The 15,774-nt window shown below is 43.7% G+C and overlaps 1 protein-coding gene across 2 annotated transcripts in view; it reads right to left on the bottom strand.

Annotated features, from left to right (window-relative positions):
* kat6a (K(lysine) acetyltransferase 6A) overlaps positions 1–9,346 on the bottom strand; it is a 30,467-nt gene extending 21,121 nt beyond the window's left edge. Inside the window, exons 1-2 of one of the 2 annotated variants that reach the window (XM_051074915.1) lie at positions 9,172–9,346; positions 6,196–7,717 (exon numbers count right to left, since the gene is read on the bottom strand). In XM_051074915.1, the coding sequence (XP_050930872.1) occupies positions 6,196–6,927 (732 nt within the window). In that variant the 5' untranslated portion in view covers positions 6,928–7,717; positions 9,172–9,346. The remainder of the gene's footprint in view (positions 1–6,195; positions 7,718–9,171) is intronic. The other variant, XM_051074914.1, reaches the window with a different exon arrangement.
* Between the last annotated feature and the right edge of the window lie 6,428 nt (positions 9,347–15,774).

Here is a 15,774-nt window from a genome sequence, read left to right as displayed (position 1 = left end):
GCGCGCACACACACACACCTTGTATAGAGACGCACGTTAACAGTGAAGCTTCAGTTACTTGCTGCCACTGTAAATTAATCCCCAACAGACACTAAAAAATGAAAAGCTAATCCTCCCTCCACGACAGGGATATTGGAACAGTGAAACACAATCCTCAAATTCCTCCTGAGAGCTGGTTTTCCTCCCTGTTTCAGCCTTTTCTACCTTAGCCAGTGCTGGCAGCCAGGACTGCTCTTACACTACAACAGCACTCTAGAAATTTCTCGCATCGACCGACTGTTTGAGTTAAGCATCATGGCCGACATTTGACTTGAAATGTATGCATGCGTACGTGCGTGCATGTGTATGTGTGTGTGTGTGTGTGTGTGTGTGTGTGTGTATTTTAAGTCTGTATGTTCATGTTTTGGCATGTGCTCTTCTTTTTTTCAGCATAAGAAGGATTCAGGAACAAAATGTTGTTCTGAGCCAAAAAGACATGCCTCATGGCAACGGTTAGCAACTAGCTGAATCGACTGGGTGGACTTGACAGGCCAACCTAAAGTCTATAAAAACGTGTCTTACAAGTTACAGGTTCCTCTATAAATACACACCTACACACAAACGGACAGGTGAAAGTACCCTAGTATGACACAGCTGACACACCCACCCATGCTTTACAGATCACTTAAGCACAACACTGTCAAACACGGTCCATATCCTGTAGCACTGTGCTCAAATGTTTGCCTAGTTCTTCATTTTGTTCTCCAATAGCAGAAACTAATACTTGAGGCAGCTGTAGCACTGTCCTAAAATTGTACAGGGAGGTAACAGAAAACAGCTAATGGCATCCTGGTTTCCCCTTTACATACTGACTTCTGTTATCCAAAGACAGAGGACAGGAGAGTGAGACAGGAAGGTGGGAACAATGGGGGAAGGACGAGGAGAAAAGCAGAGATGGAGGAGGAGGGGAGAAAAGATAAAAGGCAATGGTAGAAAAGAGGAAGAGGGAAAAGCATTACTGTTGTCCTTGTCTCGTCTCAAGTCAAGGATCTCATTAACATGGAAGCCCAATCTCTGCAACCCCCCCCAATACTTGCCTTATGGCCACCCCCACCTTAAACACAAACTCATTGATCACTGTTACAGGACATGCCGTGCAAGCAGAGACAACACGCAAACACATACGCGCTTGTTCCAAAAGTCATTAAATGCACTAAGAGCTAGCAGTCACCAGACACACCTTAACACGCCATTGTTTCATTTTCATTGAAGTGCATGCAAACATGCATGCACGGACATTCAGTTGACATCAGATAACGGATGGAGTATACGTGACATGTCAAACCTGAAATCCCCTCAACACTACAAATGAACTCATTTATATTTTCATGTGATATCCACAAGAGTCAGAGGAAGACCCTGTGTCGTGCCAGTGTGCCCTCCCCTCAGCCAAGCATCACCCTCCATTAAAACCGAGGTTAGCCAGGGAGCAGAAAGCTAAATCACTGCATCAAACGGAGTGGGCCTGGCTGGGCTCCAGCCGTCACTTCCACAGCTGCTCAACACATTGGCTCTATTTGTGGGGTGGTGAGGTTAGCCATACGCAAGGCCTCACACAGCTACGCTTCCCGTGCCAAATGCCATTCACATCACAGTCACTGGTGAGCTCGAGGTAACTGCTTCCCTTGGGCGCTGACACCACTGTTAATGCTGTGTCTATAGACTCACGGCCAGCTCCGTCTGTTCCTGGTCACTCTTAATCCTCCAATTGGGAAATAGAACACCTTCACTGAGAGACAAATGATGACCAACGCTGAGGCTTCACACTGCCAGTATATAAGCACGTAATGCCAGCATTACAGCGGGCAGTTTTGTTGACACTGACTTTTTTTCTGTCAAAATGAAATCTGTTGACAGCAAGGTCTGTAGATTATCTTGACTAACAGGGACACTGTTCCTGGAAAACTTTGCTGTTTTTTATTCTGATCCATTCTTTTGAGCAGCAGCAGAAAAATGAGAAGCCATAACACAGAACATTCCCACATAAAATTTAAAGTATCTACATGGCTATATTCCACAACTGGAGCAGTAAGCAAGAAACTGTGTTGTGTTAAGGGTTAGGGCTGCAACTTATGACTATTTTGTTAATCAATTACTCTGCAGATAATAATTAAACATGATAGATTATAAGAATAATTGTCTATTAATTTTCTGCGAATTAATTAAGTGTATGTAGTATTATAATTTGTTTGAAATGACTAAACATATGAATGCTCAACAGTTTTTCCATTCCTCTGCTGTTGTGTACCACTAAATGTCAAACAAGAACTCAGCCTGTGGTAGCAGCATGGCTTGGGGTTATAGCTGGTGTCATCAGAGAGTGGAGCCAGTCTTTTTAACTTTAGGCACTAATAATGGGTCAACCGAGGCCAGGGTTCTGGCAAAATGGAAACAATGGAGGTCTGTTAAGTAAATGGGTGGCAGAAATGAAGACTTTCCACACGTTTCACCTCCTCCTTAAAAATGGATCAGTTCAAAACCTGACATTCAAGAAAAGTTGACATTAGCGTCAAAGGAGACCATTTCATGGCACCCAACTTAGTCATTTTCCCAGCATTCCTGTGGTGTGGGAATGTTTCCATCCATCTAGTGAAAACACAAAATCCTCTCCAGTAACTCCATAACATGATGTAGCAGCAGCAGGGGGAAGGGAGAGAAGACAGAGAAGGGGAGAGAGAAACAGATGAAGAGGCAGGTTGCACCCAAGGCATTTAATCGATGTTGGGGGCATTTTGTATTCACGGTCCTCTGAGTGACTATACATGATGTCTTCACTGTGAGCTAACACAAGCAGAGAGGTAATGTGTGTGATGTTAGGAGTAAGTAGTAAGTGGAGGGGGGGTTCATCCAATACAGGCAAAGAGGAATGAATTACAGTGGATAAATATCTTAATTACAGTTCATAATAAGCGATGCCCGATGTTGCAGCTCCACAACCACTGCCAGCAAAGGAACCATTAGCTGCAGGATGCTAACATTAGCCAAACCTGTTAAGGGGTCAGTGGGACATTTTGGAGGGAAATCACCACAACACGCTGTGTGTGTGAGAATGAGAATGTGGTTGCGTGTATGTTGCTCTCAAGTCACTTTTTTCACACGTCCTTGCCGTGACACTGCACATCGACATCGAGAACTCTGGTTCACCCCACTCCAGCTGTTGAGGAGAGGGCAACTGCAGGGCAGGGAAATTGCTCTTGCCTATTAGGATGGGATGAACATCACACACACACACACACACACACACACACACACACACACACACATACACATACACATACACACACACACAACTATATACCAGGCGGATATACACACAAAGGCTCAGCGTCAAGCCCATCCCACCTAATGGCTGTAGCCTCATACTGCTAACGGGTGCTCAGGGAGGCAATGAGGTTTGCCATCTATATATCCATGACCCCTGGTTGACTTCGCTCCCCCATTCACATCCCCCTTCATGACCTGGCAATGGCACCCTATTAGGGTGAGGGGGGGAGACAGAGAGACAGAAATAGGGTCTGGGATCCCATTTGAATGGAGTGCTCTGACACAAACATTGGTGTGTTGAGTACACAAATCTCCCTGCAAATGGGGTCAAAGCCAGTGCTTATCCATTTGTTTTGATTTTCCTCCCCCCTCAGCCTTCACTCAAACACACGCTCTCTCTCTCCCCCTTTCCTTGAGAAATCATAACTGCTAGCAATCATGCAGGGCAATATGGCAATGATGCTCCAGCGGAAGAGTAGTGGAGCAGACGAGGGTGATCATGCAACACCCGTCTCTGTCTTCCCTGCACACAGTTTCTATCTCTTTGACGCATGTGCCACTTGCAAAGGCACAGACTAACATATACATCAAGACCACAGCAACAGTCACGTGTAAAACACACATGACTGAGCAGCATTAAGGCTGATTCCTCTAGAGAGGTATATCAAGGCAACATGACAAGAAGCACAGAAGAGTAAAGAGGCTTGTGTGTATGCCAGATACAAATGTCAACTTCCTCACTGCTGCAGCAGCTTCTCCATGACCTAACCAGCCTGAAAAGTAGCCTCACAAACATGCAACAAAACGTCCCTATTCATGTCCACACATGTCATCTTCAAAATCTCTGATGGATGAGTTATTGCACTTATGCAACAGAGAGGCATTTTCAAAGCAATTGCTTGTGCTAAAACTAACTTTCTGTCCTCTGGTCCATTATAAAATAACATTTTACCACTTACATAAAAAATTAGGTAATTTGTTTTTTATTTGGTTCATTTGGAGAAGCGAGCCGATCAGTCGCCGAGTCACAGCGGAGGAAGTGGTTGATCTCTGTTTGCCTTAAGAGGTGGGCCATCTGCAGCCAAGCAGGTCACTGTGTAGACCTCATGTGACTCTGGCCTGCTCTCTAGGCTAATCCTACTCTCTGTGTGTATGTGTGTTTGTTTGTGTATGGTCATCCTCACCAGAGGCTTGTGTGGATACACAGACGTGTACACCCACACCCACATAGGGACCAAATAAAGTCATGAGTCAGTCAAAACAGTGTTTAGGACCAGTCTAGCGTCCTACTGGCTGTCTGATAACCTGGCTGATATGTGACCTGATGATGAGCCACTAGGCTGGCAGATAGTTGTGTATAGTTCTAACAGGATTATTTGTACGATGGTTTTGAAAATGCATACTTCCACACCTGTAGGCATTTGAAGTAGAGGATTTATGACATGTGAGCCAATGCATGTGTGGTCTCAAATTAGAATGAATTCAGTTTGTGTTCATGCCTGCATTTCTTTCTTTGCATGCAGTTGTATGGGTTCGTGTGTATGTGTGTGTGTGTACATGTCCCTGGCCCTTACAAGCAGAGGTTAGCAGCCGGCTGCTCTCTCTGATCAGGTTACAAAAGTGGGTGTGTTCCCGCTCTCCTCTGTCGCCTGCATGTCTGCCTCTCCCTCTCTCTCTCTCTAACTCATTCTGTCTCTCTAACTCTCTTCTCCCTCTATATCTCTGCCTCTCTCTCCCATTCTGGTTACAGAGGCCTGAAGCTTGCGTCATTCAGGCCTCTTCCTCTGGCAGCACTACAGACCACCTCTCTCTCGCCTGTCTGTGCTCCTCCCCTTCCCTCTCTTCCTTTCTTTCTTTCTTTCTTTCTTCCTCCCATCTCCTGACAGCTCCTGACAGGGAGCAGCCCTGCAGCTGGTCCACACTCCCTGCAGGAGGCTGGGAGCCATGTGACTCTCTTCCCTGACCTCCTCCTCCTCCTCTGCTGCTGAAAACTGGCCCACCAGCCGCCCACCCAGCATCACTCTAGTGCTGCTAGCCTGGGCCATGGTACGCACACATACACACACACCTGGAATCCTGTCACTCAAACATGTACCCAGTAAAGTAATGCTGACCAACTGGGTTTAGTGATCAATCTGAAGTGTATTCTGACCTGATATACTATACACAAAGTGAGAGCATTTTAATCACAAAGATACACACTCCAGTTTGTGGAAAGATGCTCACACTGGTATGTTCCAGATCTTACAAATGATGCCCAGCCCTTCTCAGCCATCTCGAAAATAACTGAAATATGCTAACATTAAACCTCTACGCCATATGCTGAATGAAAACTCATAACTGACAGTAACACATCCATACACCTTCCTGTACTATAGTTAATTACAGATTATATGCGGACAAATGTAGCATTAATGTCTCAGGTTTTGCCAGTTGATAGATCTGGACAATTCTGTATGTGCAGCAGATATTAAGTAGAATGTGTGTGTTGCAAAAATAACTACAGTGCATTTTCTATTTTTTCCACAGATCACTTTTTTTCTGCTGCTCTAAAAAGTTTTAACTTAAGAGCAGAATTCTTGTGACAATTACAATTCAGCCACAGCTGTTGTTTCAACAGGATATCCTGGATCTTATCAGACACATCTGATGCCAAGACGAAACTGCTTCACACCCTTTAATTTGTCACATACAAAATGTATTTCTACTAAAACGCTCAGCAACATTCAAATGGTTAATTTCACATCCATGTGAAAATACAATAATACCCATAATAAGTGTGATCATATGTTTACTATTTGGAGTACTATATCAATGTGTGTAAGTCTGACGTGTATGCACACAATTTTACATGTTTGTTTATGTAGAATTGTACGTATGCAGAGACATTACCTTGTCTTTCTCATGGGGCAGCAAACGAACAGGTGGCAATGATTCCAGAGACACTGTCCCGGTCCCGTCATCCTGGGAGCTGCTTCGGCTAACAAGCTGGAACAGTGGACCCTGCTTAACCACGCGTCCATGTGCCACAGCCCTCTTCAGGGCCACCCTCAACTGCTGGTGGAAGAGACCAGGTCCCATGGAGCCGCTGCCCGACAAGTAGGCTGCCACATCAGCCTGGCACTTGAGAAAGCGCTCAATGTTCTTTAAGCTGGAGCCACCAGGCTCATGAAGCCCTTCCAGTGCCCTCTTGATCAGCTTATTCCAGTCGAGTCCCGGTTTCTTCCCCGAGTGGGAGTGGGAGCTACCACTGCCACTGCTGCTGCCACCGCCACCTCCACCTCCTCCTCCACCACCACCACCACCACCTCCTCCTCCTCCTCCTCCTCCGCCTCCGCCTCCGCCTCCTCCAGAGCTGCCACCACCTTTGGGCTTGGGCAGAGCCAAACGCCCAGGGTTATCAGGGTCCTTGTAGGAATTTAGACCTTTGTTGGTGACCTTAAGGATGGTACCATCCTTGACACTGAGCTCTAACTGCTCCAGAACCGTTTTGCGGTCCAGACCATGGGACATGGAGACCGCATTGCAAATGCGCTCCTCTGATGGTCGCTGTTTCTGCTTCTTCACCTTCTTGATGGCCTCTAGGATCCATTGGGTGTACATTGGGTTCGCCAGTTTCACCATGGCTGCGGTCTAGGTGGGTGCAGGGGCCCTGGGGCCTTACTGCAATGACCGCACACAAATATAGGGACTGTAAGCCAAGGAAATACCTGGCCTGCGCCGTAGCGCCGCCTCCTCCTCTTCCTCTTTGCCCTCTGCCTGCTTACTATCCCTTGTCCTGGGGTCGCACAGAGAGTCCCTCAGAGGCTGAGTATGAGCAGCACGGAAGGGAGCAGCTAACCATAGCACAAACCCCCTGAGCCTACCCTCTGCCTGGTAAAATCAGGTCCACCCACCACCCACTCCCAGCCAGGTGACAGTCCCTGACAAGAGGCAGGGGGAGTGGTGAGGGTAACAGGTCTGTAAGCAACTTAAAGTCCCACAGAACAGTGGTAGATCTTGGAGATAAGAGGGGCGTTCAGAAAAATAAGGTGTTTCCCACTTTGGCTGTGTGACTATATTTTTGCAAAATACATATACATGGACAATAAAACCTGTTCAGTCAGTTTCCTGTCGCTGGCAAAATAGCCAGTTAGTTGTGAAAGATGATCATGGTCCAAGACGTGAAATTAGTGTTTCAATGACAGAGGTGAGGGCAATACAGTAAATATGTCTTCTGTGGATTAGGACATTCTACAAGATGAGGATTTTCTCTGTATCCACGTTCCCTTGTCTTCACTTGTTCTCTCTTGTCGTTGTAAACTCTACCAGCAGTATGGGTTTCTCGGCTCTGGGACGGAACAGATATCTCACCCCAGGGAGCAGCCAGGGCTGATCACCTTCATGCCTATTACACTTTGGTAGCTGTCAAACCCTGCAGAGAAAAATAAAATAACAAACAGAAAAAAAGGTTAGCAAAAACTTGCAGGAAAAAATTTAAAAACCTTATGAAAGAATAGGAAATATTACAGATACAACACAAAATTTCTAAAGGATAGTGAGCTTGATTGAGATGCAGAGAATCGTAGAGAGGGTACAGACTTTTAAACAACACTGGCACAGTGCCCTCACACAGACATATAAACAAAGCCATGCTTGCCCTCAGAAAGCACCATGAGGTTTGGCCAAGCACTAACAAAACTAGAAATTAGAAAGAAGAGCAAACACTGTACCGATACCTGTTAATCTCTAAACAACTGTCTCATCATTTGCGTGTGCAAGCGTGCATTTCTCTTATTACAACGTTATCACTGCAAAAACCACAGCCAGTATGACACATACAGTGTCAACAAGCAAGCTGACAGAATCTCTGGTAACAACTAGAAATGCCACATATATGCTATATAAAGATGTTAACGATGAGGTATAAATAAGGATAAACAACTTCAACCTAAAAACTACACTTGTACGTTGACTACTGAGCTAGTAAGGTTGCTAACGTAAACATGATGCAGTCAAAACACAGACTGTTAGCAAACATTAGCTGAGAGGCTAGCTAAAAATCAAAGCCAAGTTAATTGCCGCATTGCCAAACAGTTTCCTGTGGTGCTGTTTACCCTCACTGATATGATATTAGGCAGCGAAGAATCTAACAACAAGCCTTCCCGCTAACTGCTGTTGTTTAGCAAGCTAACGTTAGAAGCTAGCCAACGAGCTAACGTTACGATTATGTTACTAACGTTACTCGCTAACCCAAAACGTAAACAGCATGAAACGAGAGGTTAGCCAGCGCTCCTGCACAAAAAGACAACATTTTCCCTTTGCCCGACATTTCAGACAATACAGGAAAAAAATCACACCGCCGCAAACAGAGCGGATAATATCATTTTGAATGACATTCAGATAATAACGTGAGATCGCGGCCTTGTAAAAGGCACAATGCAACTTGGAGACGGCCATCTCGGCTAGCGGGCAAGTGCGAAAATTAAGATATGATAGCCACGGATTCTGCAGTATTACATGCTCTATGGCCTCCTTCTCAGCCCTCGGTATGGATGAGGAGCCTCCGTCCGCTTAGAAGCGTCCCTAAAAGCAGTCCCCACCTCGCTGACTTCCTCCCTCCACCAACCGCCCTCCCACGTAACGTTACAGCCTGCGGTGCGGTGAAGACAAGGCCGCTGAAGCAGAGTAGCTAGGCCTCGGCTCCCCCCTCCGTACCCCCCACCCACCTCCGCGATCATCATCCCTCCGTACCCCTCTCTTCCTCTACCTCTCGCGGTTCCCCAGTAAGCCCGAGTTGGTCCGGTTCTGGTTTCCGAGGGAAGCTCGGGTAAAGCGGACCGTGTAAAAAATCACATATCCCCCCATCCGGCGTCCGCTGCTACTCACCGGAATTTCGTGTCGAGCCGCCGAGGAGAAGGTGCCAAAACCGTGCGAAACGGAGACAACAACAAGCCTAAAAATGCAGCCAGAGACTAGAGGCTCTAGAGCCGACGCCATCTTTGAGTGAAACAGGAGCACGGCTGGTGGGGGAGGGGGGAACACTGAACCGTCAGGCAGGGCCAAGGGACTGTCTGCATGGTGCGAGGCGAAGATCCAGGGGAAGAAAAATTCACTGCAAGGCGCGGGGGGCGGCGGCGGCGGCAGCGTGCTGTTGCTATGAGAGGGGTGTGGATATTGCTAGAGGACATGAAATGGAAGAAAGGGACAGATGGTGGTGGTGTTGGAGAAGGGAAAAAAAATAAAAAAGAGAGGATAGGTGTTCTCGCATTCTCTGCTGTACTACAGCTATATGGGGGAGGTTCAAGGGAGCGTCTGCATTTTGGCACAGTTGTTTAAAAAAAATCAAAGCCAATGAGCATGCCTTAACGTTAGAGGGTATTTAAAGATCAAAGTGAGACACCCCTCCACACTGCAGTCTATTGTAGCAGCTGTGCGTTTTTAAGCTGGAGATGGGAAGCAAGCCACACAGATCCAGTCCCCAGAGATGATCAGATGTTGCAGTGTGTAGCTATCTAGAGTATTATAGTACATGATAAAGCATGTTATTATCTGTCTATGTAGAGTAGTCTACTGATGCATTGCTCATCAGACTGTGAAGTAGAGTATTATCTTTCCACCAAAGAAAATGATTATGTAAACTGCAGCCGATCCACTTTGTTACATTTCATTAAATGACAGTTGAGTCTAACACCTTTTCCTTATAATTTATGTTTGTAGGAAGGAGGGGTTCTCACAGCTCTCAGTGTAACATAAATTACAGCACCTGGTGACAGATGGAAGCGTCATAATGTAAAGGTATCACTCAATGCATTTGAAACTACCTGTGCTAAACTTAAAAGGAATGTGCACTGATTATGCACAAGTAATGGTTACTTTTAGTCCTAATATATTAATAATATTAATATATTATAATAAAATTAAAAACATTAAAAGTGAAAGAGTCTTAATTATTCTTTTGTATAGATATTGAGTATAGAACATATTGTCCCATAATTTATTAATCTGCCTATGGGAAGTTTCAACAACTTAAGTACAAAGCAATTCCTATTATTCATAAGAAAAACTATCAGTATAGGAAAACTGATTTCCCTGCTTCAGTTTCATGATCATAGTGATACTGAGGCACTTGTGTTGGAAATCTGGCAGCAATCTTCCTTTTCTATTACAGGCTAATGCTGAAAGCTCCCTGGGTGGAAATTAAATTATCTACAGCTTTGTGTAAAATGATGTGTACAGCAGTCCTCAGAGACGGATTATAGAGTGTCTTATAGGGAGCAATTAGACCTGAGGTGTTCCCATGTTAGAAGTGTCTTGTGAGAGGTTGAACTGTTGTCAGCACAGTGGTGATCAAATAAAACCTGTAAGGTCACACTTTACTTGCTGTTTGTCTTGCACTTCTTCAGGGACAGATAAATCACATTCCAACGACAAGGCACTAATTTTAATTAATGGTGGTGTTATTACACAGATAAATAGTGTGAAGCGTTAACACATGAATGGCTATTAGTACGCCTCCTGAGGACTCACATATTACATTAGTGTGTACAGTAGGCCAGCTAACAGACGGACAATACTCAGGAGAAGCTTGAACCACATCTATCGTTCCCAGCAATGAATAAATAATGTTGTGTACAATGATCCACAGCAGAGGCCATGCTCACCAATACACAACAAACTGGGGTGGGGTGTGTGGGTGGAGGCATAGGGAGTCATTTCACTGTAATTTTGATAAGATCGTATTGATTTTCAGTCAGATAAATGAAGGCAGAGACACAACTTGAAAAGTTTTACTTATTCCAAATGAGAGTGAGAGCTGTTAACTTCTACAGTAATGGGAGGAAAAAGGACAGAGGGAAAAATTCACCTAAACTTAATTTAAACAAATCTTTAGTTGAGTTAACCCAACTTTACAAATAATTATGAGTTAACTAATAGAACATACCCAACTCTAATAAAATATAAAAATCATGTACACTGCCTAAAAGTATTTTCAAATAAGAAAAATTACAAGAGCAGAAATGATTAGTGAAAAACGTATAAACTAATCAACAGAAAATGGGGAATGATTCTGATAACAGATTAATTGCTTAAAGGACTATTTCAAGATTTTGAGAAATACTCATATTCACTTTGCGAATATCAATATCACTCACGTCTGTCCGTTTAAATACAAGGCTACAGCCGGATGGATGGTTAGCTTAGCTTAGCATTAAGGCTGAAAATGGCAGAGGCAGCTGGAATGTCTTTGTCTTAAAGTTACATTCACCTGCCTGCACCTCTGAAGTTCACTAATTAAAATTTTATATCTTTTTTGTTTTTAATCCATACAGGAGCAGTGACTTCCTGAGGTGTTGCCAACCAACCAACAGACATAAAGTCATCGCTCCTTCCCAACAAATAGTCTGCCACATAGACCCACGTTTGTTTAAATCCACAAAGTGTAATTCTTACACCTTGGTTTTTGTATGAATTAAACAAACAAGGTGTAATATGTTAATTAGTTTGCTTTAGAGGTGCTGGTAAGTGGATTTTGTAACATTCAGACAAAGCCAAGCGAGCTGTTTCCCCCATTTCCAGTCTTTACACTAAGCTAAGCTAACCAGGCTTCAGCTCCACAATGAATGGAGAGATGTGTGACAAGGAAGTGAATAAGTGTAATTCCCAAAATGTCAGACTTCATAAGGCAATTTATTGAGCAAAAATGTTTTTCAGCTTTTCAAAAAAGAGAATTTTATGCTTCTACTCTTCATAAATTATATGTTTTTAGACTCTACGTCAGGTTGTGACAGATATTTTTCACAATTTTTTGACAGGGCAAACAACTGAGCCACTCATCTAAGAAATATACAAATAATCATATATGACTAATTGATAATCAAAATGATAGGCAATTGCATCTGTAAAACATCCATTTAGGCTTAAAATAATGTGAATGAATGAACAATTGGCATTATGTAATCAATTTCCTCCACCCACAAATGGATGTTTTGGTATGAGACCCTTGGCTTATATCTTCAGTGGAGAAAAGGATACAAGTAATCCTTAGCTTCCTTTCATTCCCTTAATCCCTCCTTTTTAAATTTCTATTCTCTGTGCATCCACCTGCTAGGGGCCCTGAGCCCCCAGCGAGCTGTACCAGTGTCCACCTGCCCCCTGCTACCCTCCCCTCTCCAACACACAGACGTGGGTATACACATCCCGTCCACCTGATGCACAGCAGCACCTCCTGCTCTCCAGGCCTGCTGTCGGGCCTGCTGGCTCTTGCTCTGCTCCACTTTTTCCTGCCTCCAGTTTAAGAGCTGGACCATTGCCAAATCAAATAAACTTACGGCATTCCTTTCCGTCCAAAAAAACATTTCATGTTACAATTACCATGCTTGTTTTCTTGTTGATGTTTTTTGTTAGTGGATTTTTAATTGTGAGTTGGCCAGTTTCCACATGGCCTATAAAAAGTTTTGCTGTTGTTTCTATTCTAAATCCCTTTGTGGTTACATGTCAAACCCCCTATTGTGAAATGCACTTAAAATAGGATCTGATTGAGTGCCTGTTTAGATTCAGTAAATGAGGATTGAGTCCAGCTGAGAGGACATTTTGCAAGTAAACATGGCCACTTGACACATGACTAATTTAATATAAACCCATACTGAAACTGTGGGACTTGACTACTTCTGTACAGTGGAAAAGTCAGGTGTATATAGGGTGTTTTAATGAGACCTGAAGCATTGGACATTTTTAAAAGGAAGTCTGGAAGTGACTCAGCTGAAAGGAAAAATGGGAAATGCATCCTCTCCAGCTGATGCCTTTTTACTTTGTCAACATAAAATACGAAGATATGAATATTGAGTGCAGCTGTGAGTAAGCAGTAGTCAATCTGTGCCACCACCCGCGCACACCACATTTCTGAGTTCCTGTTTTTTCGAGTGATAACTGGAGTGCTGCGCTCAGATAGCCAGGCAGTGTCCAAGGCTGCTTTTTTTTTGTCTGTGTGAAACTAGCAAGCTTCCTGCTGTGGCTGGCTTGTTGCCAAGTCCCTAAACCCCAACCCAACCACCACTACTACCACCACCACCGCCACACCCACCCACCAACCCAAACTCAAACTCAAACTTCAAACCCCTCCCATCCTGAAAACAGCTGAAACATACAACGGAAATTTCCAGGGCCAGTCCGCCCAAGAGCGTGCCCCCACCAGTCGAGTAACCCCACCTCCCCACCCTCACCCTAACCAACACCACCCAAACCCCTCCTCCCATCCTCCCTCCCTGTGGCCCCTGCTCCCTCCCCTGCCTTGAATCCAAAGGGACAGAGAGCAGCTGGAAGGTGAAGTGCAGCTTGTGGGCACTGAGCTGAAAGTCAAGCCAGACACCTCTTGCACTCCCTCCAAGCCCTCCTGTCTGAAATCTCCCTGAAAACACCACCTCCTTCACTTGAACCCAGAAGTGCTTAAGAGTGCCACAGAGTACACTTGTATGCCAGACATAAGCAGTAAAAAAACAGGGAGGGAAATGTGGAGAACTACTCTATTTGACAAATCAATTGTCCTGCTGTGGTTAACAGTCGTCTTAAGTGTACGTACATTTCAAGCAGCGGCCTCTGACAAGGCCATTAACACGCACAAATAGCTCTGACTTTAACACTATTAAGCGCAGCAGAGGAGGAAACAGTCATGGTAATGGATAGTGCTGGTGCAGGAAAACCCCTGACACATCTATTTCCTAATATTCTTACTTGTAGAGGCAGAAGTCATCAGGTTACTATTTAATCAGGTGGTTTCATCGTGATAAAGATTTAAGAGAGACCTTAGAACGGAACACGTGGCCAGACAAGCATGTGACTAGCATACATCTAAAGCAAGACAACCAACAAGCTAGAAAAAATAATTAATGAAGATAATTACAAGAGTCATGAAAAACATCCAATAGTAGAACATTCAGTCCTCCAAGGGGGATGAAAGAAGCTACCTTTATGACAATTTGCAAATTATTCCATTTAAAACAGCCTGGCTCTGTCAAAAAGTTATTTTATATATGTTCAGTCCATTCAAAAGCTGAAGTGTAAAAAAAATATAATTCACTGTTTTACAGGCGATTGTGTGCTGTACTATTTTTGGCCAGTGCCAGTAACTTCCTGGAGTCTCCACTGGTTGCCTGGATACTGGTCCCGCTAAAGAAACTGTCCCCATAAAATGGAAAACTGTTGTCTTTCCACACTTTTTGTATGGATTAAACAAACAACATATAACATGTTAATTAGTAAGTTTTGGTAGTGTTGGTAAGCAGATTTTTGCTACCTTTGGACAGAGCCTAGATGTCTCCAGTCTTTATGCTAAACTAAGCTAACTGGCTGCTGGTTCCAGCTACATATGTCCTGTATAGATATGAGCACAATGTCGATATTTGTCTAATTTAATTCTTGGCAAGAGAGTGATTAATTGTGTTAATGAATATCGAATAACAGTCTGCTGTCGAGCCAAAGTCCCATGCATTTGTATAGTCCAGCAAGAGTGAGATGGGTACCATTTAAAGCTCTAGTGACAGAATAATCAGGGGCACATGTGCCAGGTATGTACAGGGTCACACACACATTGGTTGGATGTAGAGAATATCCTATACTTATCTGCACTCAGTAAGAGATTAGTGAAATGCATCAAAAACAGACTGAGTTGGAGTCGGAACCAGGGGCATATAAAATCGTATCATCTGTGTAAACATTGACATTGACGTACACATTAGTAAGAATAATGTTATTTGTATGTAATATATAGAACTGGACCCAGAATAGACCCCTGCAGCGCCCTGTTTATGATGACACCGTATCACTGACTGCAAGAGGACTTGAATTATTTATAATTATACACTATTTTTTAATACCCATTAAACAAATGAGATGTAATATGTTAATTAGTGAACTTAAGAGATGCTGCAAGGTGGAATTTGTTGCCCTTAAACTGTTCCCAGTTTTAATGCCAAGCTAAGATAACAGCATCTTTCATTTTTAATGTGCAAACATGAGATTATTGATCTTCTTATCTTATTCCTGGCATGAAAGTGAATAACTGTATTTCCCAAATGTTACACTTCACCTTTAAGCAGGACAAAGCTGAATATGTGATCTTTTTCATTTTGGATCATAGGGTTTCATGTTCACTCTCTCTGTCCTTTTCCTGTGTCCAATACATTCCGTTTTTCTGATCACATCTCTGGTAACATGAGCCATTTCTTTGCTTTATTATTCACCAGTGCTTTGTATGGCAACCTGGCAGCCTAATTCTTCTGGCCATACTCCAAGGTAAAAGCAGCAGCACCTATAAGCAAAAAAAAACACCAATAAACCAGACAAGTTCAGACACTGAACTAGAAACAGGGAGTGGACGCACATTCAAAATACTGTGCTTGATATAATCAAAGTGGAAACAATAAAGATAGGAAGGAGGATAATTATGATAATTAGTGATAACCATGACCTTTCCTTTTAGTTTCTATTTGTTCT

This window comes from Lates calcarifer, linkage group LG13 (genome assembly GCF_001640805.2).
Source record: "Lates calcarifer isolate ASB-BC8 linkage group LG13, TLL_Latcal_v3, whole genome shotgun sequence".
NCBI lineage: Eukaryota > Metazoa > Chordata > Actinopteri > Centropomidae > Lates > Lates calcarifer.
This window is presented reverse-complemented; position numbering and strand designations above follow the sequence as displayed.